Here is a 20,072-nt window from a genome sequence, read left to right as displayed (position 1 = left end):
ATGCAAACAAGATTAAGTGGCTGACATGAAAAAAAATGCTGGCTAAATAAAAAGGTTAAACATGAAGTAATTTAATTAACATATCTGTTCACACAATATCCACAAGCACACACCCTATACGGTAGTTAAATATAAGGCACCTATCAGAGTGCATGCCTGTGCCATGGACAAAAAGACCTCATCTTTCAATGTTTAACATTGAAGTTAATGGATCCACTCCTTTTTATGCATCATCTTCAAAGTTTATAGTTTGTGTTGCAAGTTCTTCAGTTCAGCTTCATCCCAAGTGTTGTCATAGTGATAATTGTGACAGTTTTTGGCTACATGGACAAGGAATGTAACTATTAGTATGGGAGCTACGACCACCCCAGTTGCACCCCACTCTAGAATGAAATCAAATCAACTTTTCTAGGTTCAGTAGTAGACCCCAAAACACAATCTGATGTTTACAAAAAATGAAAACTGGCCCCAAGACAGATATTCAAGATGGACATGTTCAAGATAACCCAAATATCCACTAAGACATTTAAACAACATAGAAAGCACTTCATTTTAAAAAATATGATCAAAACAAATGCAGACAGTCTCCACACACAACTGTATTCGTGAGGCTGTCTGCATTTGTTTTGAACGTCGTATGCACTGCCAATTTGCTACAGTACAGCCGGAAAGCATTCATTTTGTTATGTTACAGCCTTATTTCAAAATTCAATAAACTAATTTTCCCTATCAAAATTCTACTCACAACACCCCATAATGACAACTTGACATGTTTTTTTTTTTTAATTTTTGCAAATTTTTTCAAAATAAAAAACTAAATCACATGCACATAAGTATTCACACCGTTTGCTCAATACTTTGTTGATGCACCTTTGGCAGCAATTACAGCCTCAAGTCCTCTTGAATATGATGCCGCAAGCTTGGTGCACCTAACTTTGGGCAGTTTTTCCTCATTCCTCTTTGTAGCACTTATCAAGCTCCATCAGGTTGGATGGGGAGCATCGGTGCACAACCATTTTCAGATCTCTCCAGAGATGTTCAATCAGATTCAGGTTTGGGCTTTGGCTGGGCCAATCAAGGACATTCACAGAGTTGTCCTGAAGCCACTCCTTTGACATCTTGGCTGTGTGCTTGGGGTCACTGTCCTGCTGAAAGATGAACTATCGCCCCAGTCTAAGGTCAAGAGCGCTCTGGAGCAGGTTTTTATCCAGAGTGTCTCTGTATATTGCTGCATTAATCTTTCCCTCAATCCTGACTAGTCTCCCAGTTCCTGCGGCTGAAAAACATCCCCACAGCATGATGCTGTCACCACCATGCTTCACTGCAGGGATGGTGCCTGTTTCTTCCAAACATGATACCTGGCATTCACACCAAAGAGTTCAATCTTTGTCTCATCAGACCAGAGAATTTTGTTTCTCATGATCTGAGAGTCCTTCAGGTGCTTTTTGGCAAACTTCAGGTGGGCTGCCATGTGCCTTTTACTAATGAGTGGCTTCCATCTGGCCACTCTACCATACAGGCCTGATTGGGGGATTGCTGCAGAGATGGATGTCTTTCTGGAAGGTTCTCCTCTCTCCACAGAGGAATGCTGGAGTTCTGACAGAGTGACCATCGGGTTCTTGGTCACCTCCCTGACTAAGGCCCTTCTTCAACAAGTTTAGACGGGCAGCCAGCTCTAGGAAGAGTCCTGGTGGATTTGAACTTCTTCCATTTATGGATGATGGAGGCCACTGTGCTCAATGGTTCGACCTTCAAAGCAGTAGAAATGTTTCTGTACCCTTCTCCAGATTTATGCCTCAAGACCATCCTGTCATGGATGTTTACAAACAATTCCTTTGACTTCATGCTTGGTTTGTGCTCTGACAAGCAGTGTCAACTGTGAGTCCTTATATGTAGACAGGTGTGTGTCTTTCCAAATCATGTCCAATCAACTGAATTTACCCCAGGTGAACTCAAATTAAGCTGTAGAAGAATCTCAAGGATGATCAGTGGAAACAGGAAACACCTGAGCTCAATTTTCAGCTTCATGACAAAGGTTGTGAATACTTGTGCATATGCAAAAATCTAAAAACCTTTTTCATATTGCCATTATGGGGTATTTGTGTGTAGAACGTTGAGGAAAAAAATTTATTTCATCCATTTTGGAATAAGGCTGTAACATAACAAAATGTAGAAAAAGTGAAGTACTGTGAATATTTCCAGAGGCACTGTAAGCGTGTCACAGCAAAATCAGTGTGAGGGTTCCCTGGTGTTGAGTCCGCTGCTCTCACCACTATGCCATCAGCAATATAGCAACAAACAATGGAATCCATAATAATGGAACATCATTGCAGTGAACATTTCTGGTGTAACCTCATGCCCTGTGACTGCTGGAAAAGGCTCAGAAATGTGTTTTATTCTCACGTTTTCATGATGAAATAATGTCTGACCAAAATGAATGCATTTGTGAGGTGAGGATATAGTGGCGGGCAGGAGACTAACAGACATTTGGTTTGATTCCCAGTTAGATAAGAAAATCACTAAGGTCTCTCAGATGAGGTTCTTAATCTCCAAGTTCTTCCCAATGGGGAGTAGAGGTTCTTGTGTGTGTGTGTGTGTGTGTGTGTATGTGCCTGTGTGCGTGGTATCACTGTAAAGTGCTGTGAGCATCAGATGTAAAAGTGCTATGGAAATGCAGTCATTTGTACACTACATGTGATGTGAACAGTTAACATTACAAATCAAGCAAAAAAGAATTTCGGTTGTAGGTGTCCATGCTTTTCAACTTGAAAGTGTTTCTTGAATATCTGGTTTGAAGCCAGTTTTTTTATTTTTGGGAACACGCCAATTTTGTTTTTGGGTTAATCTAAGAAACCTTAACAAAAAGGTGTGTGTGTGTTTGGGGTGTGGTGGTGTAATGGGGAGATCCTAGCTCTATGCCAACTATGTAGAGATTGATGGGGAATTGCACTTTTTATATCAGCAGACATCCATAAGAAAATATCACGGATGTCACTAAAAGCCTTCTTAATGATAGCCACCACTCTAAGCATAAATGAAAAACTAAATCATTGCGTCAGACTGTTCAAAGTCAGCACAATTTCCCATTTGTCTCTTTGGCAAGACTCGAGAGTGTCCCCATGTACAAACAGTAAGAAAATGCCAAAATAGTGGCTATATGGATGTCAAGATCAGGGCTAAAAATTACATTAAAGGTTTAACTGTAACTACAACACGCCAGACCCAATATTTTCACCATTACCTATGCTTTCCTTTGAGAAAGGATATTTATCTTGCAAAAAATAAAAATAAAAAATGATAACAGAAAAATATACAGAAAATATATAAAATAATACGATAATCCTTTCAGGATGTCCTAATAGCCTGACCATTTACAACCCCAATTCCAATGAAGTTGGTAAGTTGTGTGAAATGTAAATAAAAACAGAATACAATGATTTGCAAATCCTCTTCAACCTATATTCAATTGAATACACCACAAAGACAGGATATTTAATGTTCAAACTGATAAACTTTATTGTTTTTGTGCAAATATTTGCTCATTTTGAAATGGATGCCTGCAACACATTTCAAAAAAGCTGGGACAGTGGTATGTTTACCACTGTGTTACATCACCTTTCCTTCTAACAACACTCAATAAGCATTTGGGAACTGAGGACACTAATTGCTGAAACTTTGTAGGTGGAATTCTTTCCCATTCTTGCTTGATGTACGACTTCAGTTGTCAAAAGGAGACAGGTCTGGACTTTTGGCAGGCCAGTCTAGTACCCGCACTCTTTTACTACAAAGCCACGCTGTTGTAACACGTGCAGAATGTGGCTTGGTCTGGCTGAAATAAGCAGGGACGTCCCTGACAAAGACATTGCTTGGACGGCAACATGTGTCGCTCCAAAACCTGGATGTACCTTTCAGTATTGATGGTGCCATCACAGATGTGTAAGTTGCCCATACCATGGGCACTAACAAACCTCCATACCATCACAGATGCTGGCTTTTAAACTTTGCGCTGGTAACAATCTGGATGGTCTTTTTCCTTTTATCCGGCGGACACGACGTCCATGACTTCCAAAAACAATTTCAAATGTGGACTCATCAGACCACAGCACACTTTTCCACTTTGCATCTGTCCATTTCAAATGAGCTCAGGCCCAGAGAAGGCGGTGGCGTTTCTGGATGTTGTTGATGTTTGGCTTTCGTTTTGCATAGTAGAGTGTTAACTTGCACTTGTAGATGTAGCGACAAACTGTGTTAACTGACAATGGTTTTCTGAAGTGTTCCTGAGCCCACGCGGTAAGATCCTTTACACAATGATGTCTCTTGTTAATGCAGTGCCGCCTGAGGGATCGACGGTCACGGGCATTCAATGTTGGTTTTCCGCCTTGCCGCTTATGTGTAGAAAGTTCTCCAGATTTTCTGAATCTTCTGATTATATTATGGACTGTAAATGATGGAATGTCTAAAGTCCTTGCAATTGAATGTTGACAAACATTGTTCTTAAACTTTTGGACAAAAACAATAAAGTTTATCAGTTTGAACATTAAATATCTTGTCTTTGTGGGGTATTCAATTAAATATAGGTTGAAGAGGATTTGCAAATAGTATTCTGTTTTTATTTACATTTCACACAACCTCCCAATTCACTGGAATTGGGGTTGTACATCCAGGTTTTGGAGCAACACATGCTGCCATCCAAGCAGCATCTTTTACTGGGACGTCCCTGCTTATTTTAGCAAGACAATGTCAAGCCACATTCTACACATGTTACAACAGCGTGGCTTCGTAGTAAAAGAGTGCGGGTACTAGACTGGCCTGCAGTCCAGACCTGTCGCCCATTGAAAATGTGGGGGGCATTATGAAGCGCAAAATAAGACCCCGGACAGTTGAACAACAGAAGTGGTACATCAAGCAAGAATGGGAAAGAATTCCACCTACAAAGCTTCAACAATTAGTGTCCTCAGTTCCCAAACGCTTATTGAGTGTTGTTACAAGGAAAGGTGATGTAACACAGTGGTAAACATACCAGTCCCAGCTTTTTTGAAACGTGTTGCAGGCATCTATTTCAAAATGAGCAAATATTTGCACAAAAACAACAAAGTTTATCAGTTTGAACATTAAATATCTTGTAGAACAAAAAAGAGTTCATCGTGCTTCTGTACAGCACAAACAAATATGGTGCAACCAAATAGGACTAATTTGTAAAAGACAAAAATAACTGGTGCAACACAGAATCACCTCCTCCTCAGGACTCTGAGGAAGATGTGATTCTCATGTTGAAACGTTAGTCCCGCTGTATATTTTTGTTTTCAGCACCTTATTAAAATTTCCGGCACTTATTTCTGTGTTGCACCAATTAATTTTCTCTTATATTAAATATCTTATCTTTGTGGTGTATTCAACTGAATATAGGTTGAAGAGGATTTGCAAATCATTGTATTCTCTTTTAATAAGCATTTCACACAACATCCTAACGTCAATGGAATTGGGGTTGTATCTAAATCCCAAAACTTAATGGTGTCTTTTGTCCAGGGTTCTTTAATTTGGGTTAAAACATCCCATCCTTGGTGAGGGTAAAAAACTGCAGAATATTAGTAATGAACAGAGGGTACCGTAAATCTTTCATTTATTGCCAGCTGTGGTGGCACCAAGCCTGCATAATAATGTGATATCAAAGGAAAAAATAAAAGATTAAAACTGAAACGTCCTCTAGTAATGTCAGCACGGATCAAAGACATCCTCCAGACAGACACAGCTTCATCCAAATCCATCACCACGCTACCCCACACATCATCATTATGAGTCGCACAATGAGCAGACATGATAAAATGTTCAGCTAGCTTGAGGAGGTTCTTTAGGTAATGCTGGCCACAGCGTTGATGAGCATGCGTTCAGCATTGCCATGTTGGCGGGAAGCATTGCACGCACACGCAAGACAACTTGATGATGAGGAGCTGTTTGTGAACTCATAGCAATGCAGCAACTCATGCATGCCATTAGTGCCCTGCAACAAATCTGCCACAGAGGGGAGCTCTCTCAGTCCGGTGCAGAAAGAAAGAAATGACTTCTAAAGTGAGAGAGAGAAGAGAGAGGGAGATAAATACTGTAAGAGAAAATTGAAAAAAATGTTACTGAACTGAGAAAAGAGAAGTGTAAAAAGATGAGCGAGAGTAGATAGGCACTGCAGGAGTGTTCATGCACCTGACTTGGAGTCTACACACCTGCTCTACACATGAGCTCCTTTCTGAGCTTTAAGAGCTCACTACAGGAAGACAGAACAAAACACAGACAATCATTCACAGAGACACAAATAAAAGATCAGCAAAGAACCTCAGGCTCAGCTGTGTTAAAGCAGTATCCGTGTCAGTCTGCAAATATTTCAGCGAATTCAGTGGTTTCCACAATATATTTTTCATATGTGATCTACACTGCATCCAGAAAGTATTCACAGCGCTTCACTTTTTTCCACGTTTTGTTATGTTACAGCCTTATTACAAAATGGAGTAAAATAACTTTTTTCCCCTCAAAATTCTACTCACAACACCCCATAATGACAACATGGAAAAGATTTTTGAAATTTCTGCAAATTTATTAAAAATGAAAAACTAAGAAATCACATGCACATAAGTATTCACACCCTTTGCTCAATACTTTGTTGATGCACCTTGACAGCAATTACAGCCTCAAGTTTTCTTGAATATGATGCCACAAGCTTGGCGCACCTATCCTCTTTGCACCACCTCTCAAGCTCCATCAGGTTGGATGGGGAGCATTGGTGGACAGCCATTTTCAGATCTCTCCAGAGATGTTCAATCGCCTTCAGGTCTGGACTCTGGCTGGGCCACTTAAGGACATTCACAGAGTTGTCCTGAAGCCACTCCTTCGATATCTTGGCTGTGTGCTTAGCGTCTGGCTGAAAGATGAACCGTCGCCCCAGTCTGAGGTCAAGAGCGCTCTGGAGCAGGTTTATATCCAGGATGTCTCTGTACATTGCTGCATTCATCTTTCCCTCAATCCTGACTAGTCTCCCAGTCTCTGCCACTAAAAAGCATGTCCACAGCATGATACTACCACCACCATGCTTCACTGTAGGGATGGTGCCTGGTTTCCTCCAAACATGACCCCTGGCATTCACGCAAATTAGTTGAATCTTTGTCTCATAAGACCAAAGAATTTTGTTTCTCTTAAACTGAGAGTCCTTCAGGTGCCTTTTGGCAAACTTCAGGTTGGCTGCCATGTGCCTTCTGCTCAAGAGTGGTTTACATCTGGCCTGACTGGGGATTGCTGCATGGTTGTCCTTCTGGAAGGTTCTCTGCTCTACATAGAGTAATGCTGGAGCTCTGACAGAGTGACCATTGGGTTCTTGGTCACCTCCCTGAGTGAGACCCTTCTCCCCGATCGCTCAGTTTAGAAGAGCAGCCAGCTCTAGGAAGGGTCCTTGTGGATCTGAACTTCTTCCATTTACAGATGATGGAGGAATGTGCCCCATTGGGACCTTCAAAGCAGCAGAAATGTTTCTGTACCCTTCCCCAGATTTGTGCCTTGAGACAATCCTGTCTTGGATGTTTACAGACAATTCCTTTGACTTCATGCTTGGTTTGTGCTCTCACCTGCACCGTCAACTGTGGGACCTTATATGTAGACAGGTGTGTGCCTTTCCAAATCATGTCCAATCAACTGAATTTACCCCAGGTGGACTACAGTTAAGCTGTAGAAACATCTCAAGGATGATCAGTAGAAACAGGATGCACCTGAGCTCAATTTTGAACTTCATGTCAAAGGCTGTGAACACTTATGTACATGTGATTTCTTAGGTGTTTATTTTTAATAAATTTGCAAAAATCTAAAAAAAAAAAAACTTTTTTCACATTGTCATTATGGGGTATTGTGTGCAGAATTTTGAGAATTCATCCATTTTGGAATAAGGCTGTAACATAACAAAATATAGAAAAAGTGAAGCACTGTGAATACTTTCCGGATGCACCGTATGTCATAACTGTATTGTGAAAGAAAACTTAAACCTTGTTCTTAGTTTAACGACCAGTTTCAATAGTGTTGCAAAGAAAAGGTTTTGAACTAACTTTACTGTCACATGATTTGATCAATATATTCCATAAGAGTAGCATTATGTGAAGCTGGGTAGCCTACACAACTTTAAGGAGCACTAGGGAGTGTAACAATTCATCGACAGGAATCAGAATCTGTTTTCAGGTAAAAGATGTGACTCTATCAATACACGGATCCCTGGAATGAGCTAAATGCACTATGAACTAGTCAGTGGCCTTTAAAAGAACCGGACGAGCAAAGCTGTTATGCTCCTTCTTCCACGTTATCAAACTCTCATAATAGTTCATACGTCAGCACAAGACTGTCAAAAGACTGGCTACACTGTCAGATCTAAAATCAAAAGCTTGGAAAACACTTAAATTTTACATGGACAGAAAGTTGGATAAAACTATAGCCATTTATGAGCTCTGTAGGCAAATAACTACAACGGTAGCACGCCAAACTACCTGGTGAAATAGTACAGTGAAACCTGTGCATGTAGGGAGCAATCTGTGGATACTAGTAAAGCTGGCACTGGCAAACACTTTTTATCTGGGTGAAGTCAAAGGTATGCACAGCTTCAACAGTCCATATGACTGACATGTAGTTCTGAAACGATGTATTTTTCCCCCCTGCTTCATAAAGCAACAAAATATGAAATTGAAATTCCCTGGCCCTTTCTAAAATATGTAATTGAATGTGAGCAAAGCCACGTTTGGCTTCTTGTAATTATCATGGAAAATGAAAGCATGCATTAAACAATGAATTGTATCAGACTGAATCGTATGGCACTGAATCACATCACACCAAATTGTTTCATCTGTCAAGACATACTGGATTGTCTTAGGGAGAAGTGCATACCCCAAGTGATGACATTTAAAAACAATGTGTTATCAGATTTCCCTTAATGTAATGTAGGATGGACAAATCCAAACTCTGAGCTCCAGGGCCATTCTGTCTGGAGATAAAGAACAAAGAAAGAGAAAAAAAAAAAAAAAAAAAAAGGAAACTTCACAAGGCTTTATGACTTAAAAAATAAATACGTAAAAACTGACCGGAGGGGCATTGAGCGGGTGGCCAAGCGCCATCTGTGAGAGGTAGGACATGGAAATGATGTCAGGGAATGAGTTAAATGTCTTTATGGATCCCAGCATGCTTTGGGTAAAACAATAAGCAACTCATTCCTGGAATGAGTATCAATAAGCAAACACCAAATTCAACTGAAAAAAAAAAAAAAAAAAGCAACTGAAGATCAGCTCTTGAAAATAATTCAAGGGGTCATATTATACACATTTTCAGCAAGCTCACGCACAGTACGGCAGCAGGAGTCTGAACAAGAGATATTCATTTTTGGAGCCACAAACACCCTCCAAACACTGAGGTGATGTGTGGGAAATTAAGCTATTTTCAGGTAACGTGTTTCTTTGCCTACTGTTTTAAATGAAGGAGTTGCTGTTCACGGAACACCCCCTGTGGAGAGAGGGCGTGGGGAACACTTCATCTTTGTCAAAGAGATCGCAGAATCATTCAGTGTGCGTTCAGACAGAGTATTGTGACATAAGTCATGGAACTCTAAAATGCACAATTTCAGATCTGAATTTAGCTAGTAAGAGGAAAACCTCTCCATACAGAATTCTTCTAGAATAGTTGTAAAAATATAGGACTTTAAAAATATTTCATTAAAAAAGTAGTCCTAGTCTGCAATGGTGGAAAAAGTAGCTAGAAATGAATTCTGCACAATATGACCCTTTTAAATGTGTATTATCTAATCCTGTTGCTTTATAGCTTAAAAGCTTTTAAAAGTCATGCAGCACAAAGAGAAATAAGAGTCAGTGGTGGGTGAATGATGCCTCACAAACATCACTATGGACGCTCTTGTGAAATCAGCATTACTTGAGCACTGACAAAACACACACAAATCAACACCCTAAAGCACAAAAACACACACATGCACCACAGCAGGTAGGCTATCCACACGCACTCACGCACGCACGCACGCACGCACGCACACACACACACACACACACACGCACACACACACCATAGTGTAAGTTAGAGATCCATGCAGACACATTTTTGAAATATAAACTGAGAAAACACCAAAAACATGAGCAGTAACTCCAGAAAAACAGCACTGCAGCTCAGACACCAGAGCGGTCAGGAAGGAAGAGGGACACACCCAGTATTTGTTACACTGTGCCAATAACAAGCTGTATTGTCCTATTACACCTATCTTTACAAACATTTTGGCCTTTCAGGTGTTTGTGTCCAGCCCAGGTTCCCCCTATTTTTTCGTGATACCATCACAAAATGTGTCACATTTTCTTGACACGGTCAAGTTTAGTTCACTAGTTTTTAACCCTAACCCCCACAGCACCCCCTTTGTCACCCTAAATTTCATAATACCATCATGAAATTTCATAACTGTAACACATTTCGTGACATCATCACAAACTAATAGAATAAATCAGTTTTCATGATGCCATCATGAACTGGCACGAGATCAGGTTGCTTTGTCATAGATTTGAACTTTTAGTGTCTTCAAATACAGATTTTTTAAAATCTTTTTTCCAGTTTACCCCCTTATGTACAATCAAGACAGTGGTATTTTGATTTTGGTCAGATGCTGTCAAAAGTCGACAATTTTCAAACTGATTTTCAAACTTTCATCTATACAAAAAAGCATTAGTGCAGAGTTCAAAAGATTTGATAACTATTTTTGATTTATTTGCATAATAAAGGGGTCACAAAGATAAAGTTGTTATTGACAGTAAGGTTTCACATAAAGAACATTTTCAATCATTGCCATACTTGCCTCTACAAGTTTCTAAGGAAACAAAATATACACAAGTAATAATTAGACAACTGTAGGTCATAAACAACTCTCTCAAAACCAGAAAAACTGAACTTAATTAAAGGAATCCTGGTTTAATGCATTTTCATTGTCAAGACTTGGAAAACAATGTCCTCCATATATCTGTCATGATTTCTGTATCAACCAGTTCTGCAACACATTGACAAGGGACACAGAGCTGAAGCAATAAACCAGCAGCAATAGTGAGTGCAGGAAAGCACATGAATGCACAGCCTGGTCCATACGTATCTGGACAGTGACACATGGGTTTTTGTTTGTTTGTGCATGTTTGAGTCTGCATAGCACAATGGTAATAAAATGAAACAACTGAGCTGTGCTTGTAGTGTAAACTTTCAGCTTGAGTTCAAGGAAGAAGAACCCATTCCTCTACATTTCTGGAGTCTCATTATTCCTGATTTCCATGCCATCAAGCGGATGAGAGTCTATGATTCCCTCTGGATGGGATGCCAGTCTATCCCATGTTAAATTCCCATTCAAATCAGGTACTCATTTACAGCTGGGGCGATGGGGGTGATGGAGATGAAGTGTCTCTTTGGAGGACACAGGCAGGTAGTGTGACAAGAACTTGAATCCAGGTCTACAGACCAACTCCAGTCCCACTGAGTGGTCTGCTCTGCTTTAATCAATCTAACTGTTCTCTGTTGCATCATCATTCACAGCTTTATGATGGAGTTGAACAGAGAAAGATTTTAACACCAAAACAAAAAAGAAGAAAAAAAAAGGATCAAGTCTAAGCTCAGATTTTCATGTATCTTCTGCCAAACCTGCTGAAATTGAACAACATCTTTAAAAAAAAAACCCTTCTCTGTGCAGTATGCACAGTTTCTATAGTACCATCCTCTTTGTATTTTAGAATGTCCCTTCTGCTGCTCCCTTGCTTGCACTTGGGGTCGCCATAGCAAATCTGAGGTGGATCTGAATGTTGAACTGGCACACGTTTTACGTCAGAGGCGCTTCTTGAATCAACTCCACATTACATGGTGAAAAGTGGCAGAGGTGGGGTCTGAATGACTGCTGTAAATGGCTCTAATTCCTAAATGTTTAAAGAAATACTTTTGTTAACCTATTGAATTAAAGCTAAAAATCTACTCTCCAAGCACATCTTGATTGTTTCACTTCAGCTCCACTGTGGTGGTGCACAAGCAAAATTACAAAAATTGAGTCATTGTCCAAATACTTACCGACCTGGTTGTAGTTGAAACTGAAGCTTTAAAGAAAAAGCCAGTGGCACATGAAGTAATACGTTTTCCAACAATAATGATATTTTTAGCATGTTATGGTCATGATCACGGAAGTGCTGACATATGAAAAATTTTAAAGTGAACACTGTAGTTCAAAAGAGGGTAAGAGAATTCTAAGTAACTGCCATGTGACTTTCCCATAATGCTTCAGTTCTACTTGGAAGGCAGAAAAAAAAACAATACTTACATTAACTTCAGTGATTGCGATATCAACGACGCTACCAACTACAATTAAGGCGTCAAATGTGTTCCAAGCATCAGTGAAATAGTGCTGTTAATGCATGATGTAACAAGTAGGGGCAAAGATGAAAATGAAAGAGTGAGAGAAAAGAGGAGAACACAAAATAAGAGGAGAGAAAATGAAAGAAAAAGAGAGAGTTGGAGGTGTTATAGAAATGCCAGGGTTGGGAAAGGACAAAAACAGAGGGGAAAAAAGAAGACAAGAAAGCATTAGGAGCAATCAGATAAAAAGCGAGAAGTTAAGAGTCCTGCTGCAGAAGTGTGAGGTGAGAAAGCCGGAAACAGCGAGAGGTCAAAGGGCAACAGGGCCTTTGGAAGCTGAGCTTACTTACATCGATCTCACTGAGAACTATGTCTACTATGCTGCCAATCACAACCAGGGCGTCGAATACATTCCAGGCATCCCCAAAATACCCCTGAGTGAGGTTGGGCAAGTTGAGGACAAAAAGGATGCAAGATCAACAAAACCCTCATGTTGGTGACTTAAAATACACATATTCTGCTGCCAACTACTTCAGATGAAAAGCTCATCATTTATAGAGCACAACATCCACATCAAAACAAATGTTAATCTTAATATTACATGCACAAAACAGCGTTGCCATGAACTGTGTAAGTGTCAAAAGCAGCATGCAGCATCATCACTGCACACCACACGCTGTCTCTTACGAGCATCCTGTCCTTCTTTGCAACAAACAGCTGCAGCCACAAATGAAACATAAAAAAACATTTACTGGCCATGTTTCCATTAGGGGTATAAAGTGGTATAAAGACTAAACCCACAATACCGTCATACTGGTTCACAGCAGGAATGTCTGTTTAAGTGATTGTGAGGCCACAGCCAATCATGAACAATGTAAAACAGAATCTTGAATATTCTTTTGGTGCAGTTTAGTTTCACACACCAACATTTCCATTCGGACAAAACCCTTGAGTTCCAGGGTGCAGAGGCATTGTCAGGAACCTACTAGCCAAACCACAAAAATCAGTGCTCTTGCTACCCTCGACTGGTGTAGTCCTGACTCCTGACTCATTTTTATTTTTAAATGTGGCTTTATATTAGAGATAAGCAAACATCCTTCTCAGTGAGTTTAATAAGCTGTGGAGAGTTGTAATTGTCCATAAATAAATAAATAAATAATAATAATAAAAAAAAATCACTGAGGCACATTTGTACTCCACTTCAAGATATTGCTCATTATCTGCAGCTAGAGTACTGACAGGGACTAGAAGGAGAGAGCATATCTCACCCATATTGGCCTCTCTTCATTGGCTTCCTGTTAATTCTAGAATAGAATTTAAAATTCTTCTTCTTACTTATAAGGTTTTGAATAATCAGGTCCCATCTTATCTTAGGGACCTCGTAGTACCATATCACCCCAATAGAGCACTTCGCTCTCAGACTGCAGGCTTACTTGTAGTTCCTAGGGTTTGTAAGAATAGAATGGGAGGCAGAGCCTTCAGCTTTCAGGCTCCGCTCCTCTGGAATCAGCTCCCAATTCAGATCAGGGAGACAGACACCCTCTGCACTTTTAAGATTAGGCTTAAAACTTTCCTTTTTGCTAAAGCTTATAGTTAGGGCTGGATCAGGTGACCCTGAACCATCCCTTAGTTATGCTGCTATAGACTTAGACTGCTGGGGGGTTCCCATGATGCACTGAGTGTTTCTTTCTCTTTTTGCTCTGTATGTACCACTCTGCATTTAATCATTAGTGATTGATCTCTGCTCCCCTCCACAGCATGTCTTTTTCCTGATTCTCTCCCCTCAGCCCCAACCAGTCCCAGCAGAAGACTGCCCCTCCCTGAGCCTGGTTCTGCTGGAGGTTTCTTCCTGTTAAAAGGGAGTTTTTCCTTCCCACTGTCGCCAAGTGCTTGCTCACAGGGGGTCGTTTTGACCGTTGGGGTTTTTCTGTAATTATTGTATGGCTTTGCCTTACAATATAAAGTGCCTTGGGGCAACTGTTTGTTGTGATTTGGCGCTATATAAATAAAATTGATTTGATTTGATTATGTGAGGTCTTAAAAAAATGCATAATTTGTAGAATTCACATTTGGTATGGCTATTTGGTCAACAGGTTCACCACAAATTTGAACCTGATCGAGAACCTACCTTGCCAAATGTACCATGGTAAAGGCTGAATTAACACACACATAGATATACTGCCAGATGTTTAAAATATAAAGTGATGTAGATTTGTAGACATACTGTCCACTACTAGTTCACAAACTGCTCTCTCCCAAGAAATGTGTTTGTAGGTGTGAGAACGTGTGCTGGGTTACTAACCCTGGGTTTGAAAGCGATGAGTTTGAGAACCATTTCCACAGTGAAAACAGCAGTAAAAACCATGTTAAGAATGTCCATGACGTAGTTGAAGAGTGCTGATTGGCCATAGTGCTGCAGACAGGAAACAGAGGAATGGATGAGGAAAGACAGTGAAAGAAGGGCTGTTATTTTAAAATTAAAACACAGACTGCAGACAAAGCAAGAACATTGATCAGAAAGTGTCACGGTTCACGTCTCTGGTGTCCGTGAAATAAAAAATTCCTGATCACAATAGTTCCAGGTAAAGTTGTGACTAATTTAGATGTGAACTATTTGGTGGTGGTGGAAAGGGGGGGGGGACATGATCTTTGTTTAATTTGTAATTCATGTTCCAGCAGAAAGTAGTCTTTTCATACACAAACAAAAATACATGAAAATAAATTACAACCCCAATTCCAATGAAGTTGGGACGTTGTGTAAAATGTAAATAAAAGCAGAATACAATGATTTGCAAATCCTCTTTAACCTATATTTAATTGAATACACCACAAAGACAAGATATTTAATCTTCAAACTGATAAACTTTATTGTTTTTGTGCAAATATTTGCTCATCTTGAAATGGATGCCTGCAACATGTTTCAAAAAAGCTGGGACAGTGTTATGTTTACCACTGTGTTACATCACCTTTCCTTCTAACAACACTCAATAAGCATTTGGGAACTGAGGACACTAATTGTTGAAGCTTTGTAGGTGGAATTGTTTCCCATTCTTGCTTGCTGTACGACTTCAGTTCTTCAACAGTCCGGGGTCTCCGTTGTCATATTTTGCGCTTCATAATGTGCCACACATTTTCAATGGGTGACAAGTCTGGACTGCAGGCAGGCCAGTCTAGTACCCACACTCTTTTACTACAAAGCCACGCTGTTGTAACACATGCAGAATGTGGCTTGGCATTGTCTTGCTGAAATAGGCAGGGACGTCCCTCAAAAAGACGTTGCTTGGATGGCAGCATGTGTTGCTCCAAAACCTGGATGTACCTTTCAGCATTGATGGTGCTATCATAGATGTGTAAGTTGCCCATGCAATGGGCACTAACACACTCCCACACCATCACAGATGCTCGCTTTTGAACTTTGCGCTGGTAACAGTCTGGATGGTGTTCTTCGACTTTTGTCCAGAGGACACGGCATCCATGAAATTGAAACAATTTGAAATATGGACTCATCAAATCACAGCACAATTTTCCACTATGCGTCTGTCCATTTCAAATGAGCTCAGGCCAAGAGAAGGCGGAGCCGTTTCTGGATGTTGTTGATGTATGGATTTAGCTTTGCATGGTAGAGTTTTAACTTGCACTTGTAGATGTAGCGACGAACTGTGTTAACTGACAATGGTTTTCTGAAGTGTTCCTGAGCCCATGCGGTAAGATCCTTTACACAATGATGTTGGCTTTTAATGTAGTGCCGCCTCAGGGATCGAAGGTCACGGGCATTCAATGTTGGTTTTCGGCCTTGCTGCTTATGTGTAGAAAGTTCTCCAGATTCTCTGAATCTTCTGATTATATTATGGACTGTAGATGATGGAATCCCTAAATTCCTTGCAATTGCATCTTGAGAAACATTGTTCTTAAACTGTTGGATTATTTTTTCACGCAGTTGTTCACAAAGTGGTGATCCTCGCCCCATCTTTGCTTGTGAACGGCCTATTGGGGATGCTCCTTTAGCTATACCCAATCATGACACTCACAATTAGTGTCCTCAGTTCCCAAATGCTTATTGAGTGTTGTTAGAAGGAAAGGTGATGTAACACAGTGGTAAACATACCACTGTCCCAGCTTTTTGAAACATGTTGCAGGCATCCATTTCAAGATGAGCATTTTTGCACAAAAACAATAAAGTTTATCAGTTTGAACATTAAATATCTTGTCTTTGTGGAGTATTCAATTGATTATAGGTTGAAGAGGATTTGCAAATTCACTGTATTCTGTTTTTAATTTACATTTTCCACAATGTCCCAACTTCATCGGAATTGGGGTTGTATAATCACATTACAATAGCAAGCTTGTAAGTAAATGCATTATAAACAAAATGAACAGTCAAGGAAGCATTTTATATACTGATTTATCTGTTGTTTACCATCGCTAAAAAAAATGACCAAAATACATAAACTCTGAACACTTCAAGTTCATCTTGATTTCAGATGTTTGACCAATATTTACTAATTTCTTTTAAACACTTTGTATGAGCAAAACAAGCTACTCATAATGTCCACATACTCAAAACAACCATTAAAAGACAAAACCGATCAACACTCCATTTAAAATGTTATTTTCTCAATATTTCAGATTAAAACGATTACAAATTCAGCTTTTCCTCAAATGAACTGGAGCTGAAGAGATCACACAGTTGATCTCTTTCAACACACTGGCTTTTGCTCGTTCTGACCTCTTCTTACCTGCACAGCCAGGCAGAGTGTGTTGAGCATGATGAGCACAAACATGATGTACTCAAACCCAGTGGAGTTCACCACGTACCAGAACTTGTACTGGTATGGGTTCTTAGGGATGTAACTTCTCAGTGGATGTGCTTTTAGAGCATACTCCACACACTGACGCTGCAGAGAAACACAATGACCGAGTTTTTCTGTGTAGTTCAGCAAACGTTCAATGCACACACTACTGTTATACATTTAAATCTGAAACCAGTGCAGAACAAATAACAATGTACACAGATCATCATTATTCTCACAAATTTAATTTTTCATCAAATCTGATACTTCCACTGATGTTATTGGCCTATAATACCTAATAATGTGACTCAATGTTGTGAATATGTCAATAATGTATAATAATCAGTTGAATGTAAAGTGGGCAACCACTTTTTGTTTTTGTATAGTTAGTATGGTATATGCTTGATATTAATTCTGTATTTTTTAAGGTGCAGGTGATTATAATTTGCATTTGATTGTGGTTATTCTTCCATGTAAATTTAATTTTAAGTTAATATTAGCATTACTTCTCAACTATACAGTAAGCATGGTGATTCGCATTGAAATATTCATATAAAGCAAGAATGAATTTTCATGGTGGTGAAAATCAATCTGTCGAAACAATACGATTTATGAGTAGTTACTGAGCGATCAGTTTTACATCTGTTCAAAACCAAATTGACTTATCAGCATGAATACTGACTCATGTATAAGACTTCATTCTTTATATCCTTGAATTGCTGGCTGTCTGAGTGGTGTCCAAAAAATGAGGTGGGCTTCATAGATAATTGGCAAAGCTTCTGGGGAAAACCTGGTCTTGTTAGGAGAGACGGCATCCATCCCACTTTGGATGGAGCAGCTCTCATTTCTAGAAATCTGGCCAATTTTCTTAAATCCTCCAAACCGTGACTATCCAGGGTTGGGACCAGGAAGCAGAGTTGTAGTCTTACACACCTCTCTGCAGCTTCTCTCCCCCTGCCATCCCCTCATTACCCCATCCCCGTAGAGACGGTGCCTGCTCTCAGACTACCAATAACCAGCAAAAATCTATTTAAGCATAAAAATTCAAAAAGAAAAAATATAGCACCTTCAACTGCACCACAGACTAAAACAGTTAAATGTGGTCTATTAAACATTAGGTCTCTCTCTTCTAAGTCCCTGTTGGTAAATGATATAATAATTGATCAACATATTGATTTATTCTGCCTTACAGAAACCTGGTTACAGCAGGATGAATATGTTAGTTTAAATGAGTCAACACCCCCGAGTCACACTAACTGTCAGAATGCTCGTAGCACAGGCCGGGGCGGAGGATTAGCAGCAATCTTCCATTCCAGCTTATTAATTAATCAAAAACCCAGACAGAGCTTTAATTAATTTGAAAGCTTGACTCTTAGTCTTGTCCATCCAAATTGGAAGTCCCAAAAACCAGTTTTATTTGTTATTATCTATCGTCCACCTGGTCGTTACTGTGAGTTTCTCTGTGAATTTTCAGACCTTTTGTCTGACTTAGTGCTTAGCTCAGATAATTATAGTGGGCGATTTTAACATCCACACAGATGCTGAGAATGACAGCCTCAACACTGCATTTAATCTATTATTAGACTCTATTGGCTTTGCTCAAAAAGTAAATGAGTCCACCCATCACTTTAATCATATCTTAGATCTTGTTCTGACTTATGGTATGGAAATAGAAGACTTAACAGTATTCCCTGAAAACTCCCTTCTGTCTGATCATTTCTTAATAACATTTACATTTACTCTGATGGACTACCCAGCAGTGGGGAATAAGTTTCATTACACTAGAAGTCTTTCAGAAAGCGCTGTAACTAGGTTTAAGGATATGATTCCTTCTTTATGTTCTCTAATGCCATATACCAACACAGTGCAGAGTAGCTACCTAAACTCTGTAAGTGAGATAGAGTATCTCGTCAATAGTTTTACATCCTCATTGAAGACAACTTTGGATGCTGTAGCTCCTCTAAAAAAGAGAGCTTTAAATCAGAAGTGCCTGACTCCGTGGTATAACTCACAAACTTGTAGCTTAAAGCAGATAACCCGTAAGTTGGAGAGGAAATGGCGTCTCACTAATTTAGAAGATCTTCACTTAGCCTGGAAAAAGAGTCTGTTGCTCTATAAAAAAGCCCTCCGTAAAGCTAGGACATCTTTCTACTCATCACTAATTGAAGAAAATAAGAACAACCCCAGGTTTCTTTTCAGCACTGTAGCCAGGCTGACAAAGAGTCAGAGCTCTATTGAGCTGAGTATTCCATTAACTTTAACTAGTAATGACTTCATGACTTTCTTTGCTAACAAAATTTTAACTATTAGAGAAAAAATTACTCATAACCATCCCAAAGACGTATCGCTATCTTTGGCTGCTTTCAGTGATGCCGGTATTTGGTTAGACTCTTTCTCTCCAATTGTTTTGTCTGAGTTATTTTCATTAGTTACTTCATCCAAACCATCAACATGTTTATTAGACCCCATTCCTACCAGGCTGCTCAAGGAAGCCCTACCATTATTTAATGCTTCGATCTTAAATATGATCAATCTATCTTTGTTAGTTGGCTATGTACCACAGGCTTTTAAGGTGGCAGTAATTAAACCATTACTTAAAAAGCCATCACTTGACCCAGCTATCTTAGCTAATTATAGGCCAATCTCCAACCTTCCTTTTCTCTCAAAAATTCTTGAAAGGGTAGTTGTAAAACAGCTAACTGATCATCTGCAGAGGAATGGTCTATTTGAAGAGTTTCAGTCAGGTTTTAGAATTCATCATAGTACAGAAACAGCATTAGTGAAGGTTACAAATGATCTTCTTATGGCCTCGGACAGTGGACTCATCTCTGTGCTTGTTCTGTTAGACCTCAGTGCTGCTTTTGATACTGTTGACCATAAAATTTTATTACAGAGATTAGAGCA

General features: G+C 39.6%; 1 protein-coding gene across 12 annotated transcripts in view; it reads right to left on the bottom strand.

The window, feature by feature from the left end:
• The window catches only part of cacna1da (calcium channel, voltage-dependent, L type, alpha 1D subunit, a), a 274,993-nt gene that overhangs the window by 39,996 nt on the left and 214,925 nt on the right, over positions 1-20,072 (bottom strand). For 11 of the 12 annotated variants that reach the window (XM_034166498.1, XM_034166497.1, XM_034166500.1 and 8 more), the window contains 3 exons: positions 17,115-17,273; positions 14,681-14,791; positions 12,344-12,427 (listed from right to left, as the gene is read on the bottom strand). In XM_034166498.1, the coding sequence (XP_034022389.1) occupies positions 12,344-12,427; positions 14,681-14,791; positions 17,115-17,273 (354 nt within the window). The remainder of the gene's footprint in view (positions 1-12,343; positions 12,428-14,680; positions 14,792-17,114; positions 17,274-20,072) is intronic. The other variant, XM_034166505.1, reaches the window with a different exon arrangement.

This window comes from Thalassophryne amazonica, chromosome 3 (genome assembly GCF_902500255.1).
Source record: "Thalassophryne amazonica chromosome 3, fThaAma1.1, whole genome shotgun sequence".
NCBI classification, from domain to species: Eukaryota; Metazoa; Chordata; class Actinopteri; order Batrachoidiformes; family Batrachoididae; genus Thalassophryne; species Thalassophryne amazonica.
The sequence above is the reverse complement of the archived record's forward strand: the minus strand, read 5'-3'. Positions and strand labels throughout refer to the sequence as shown.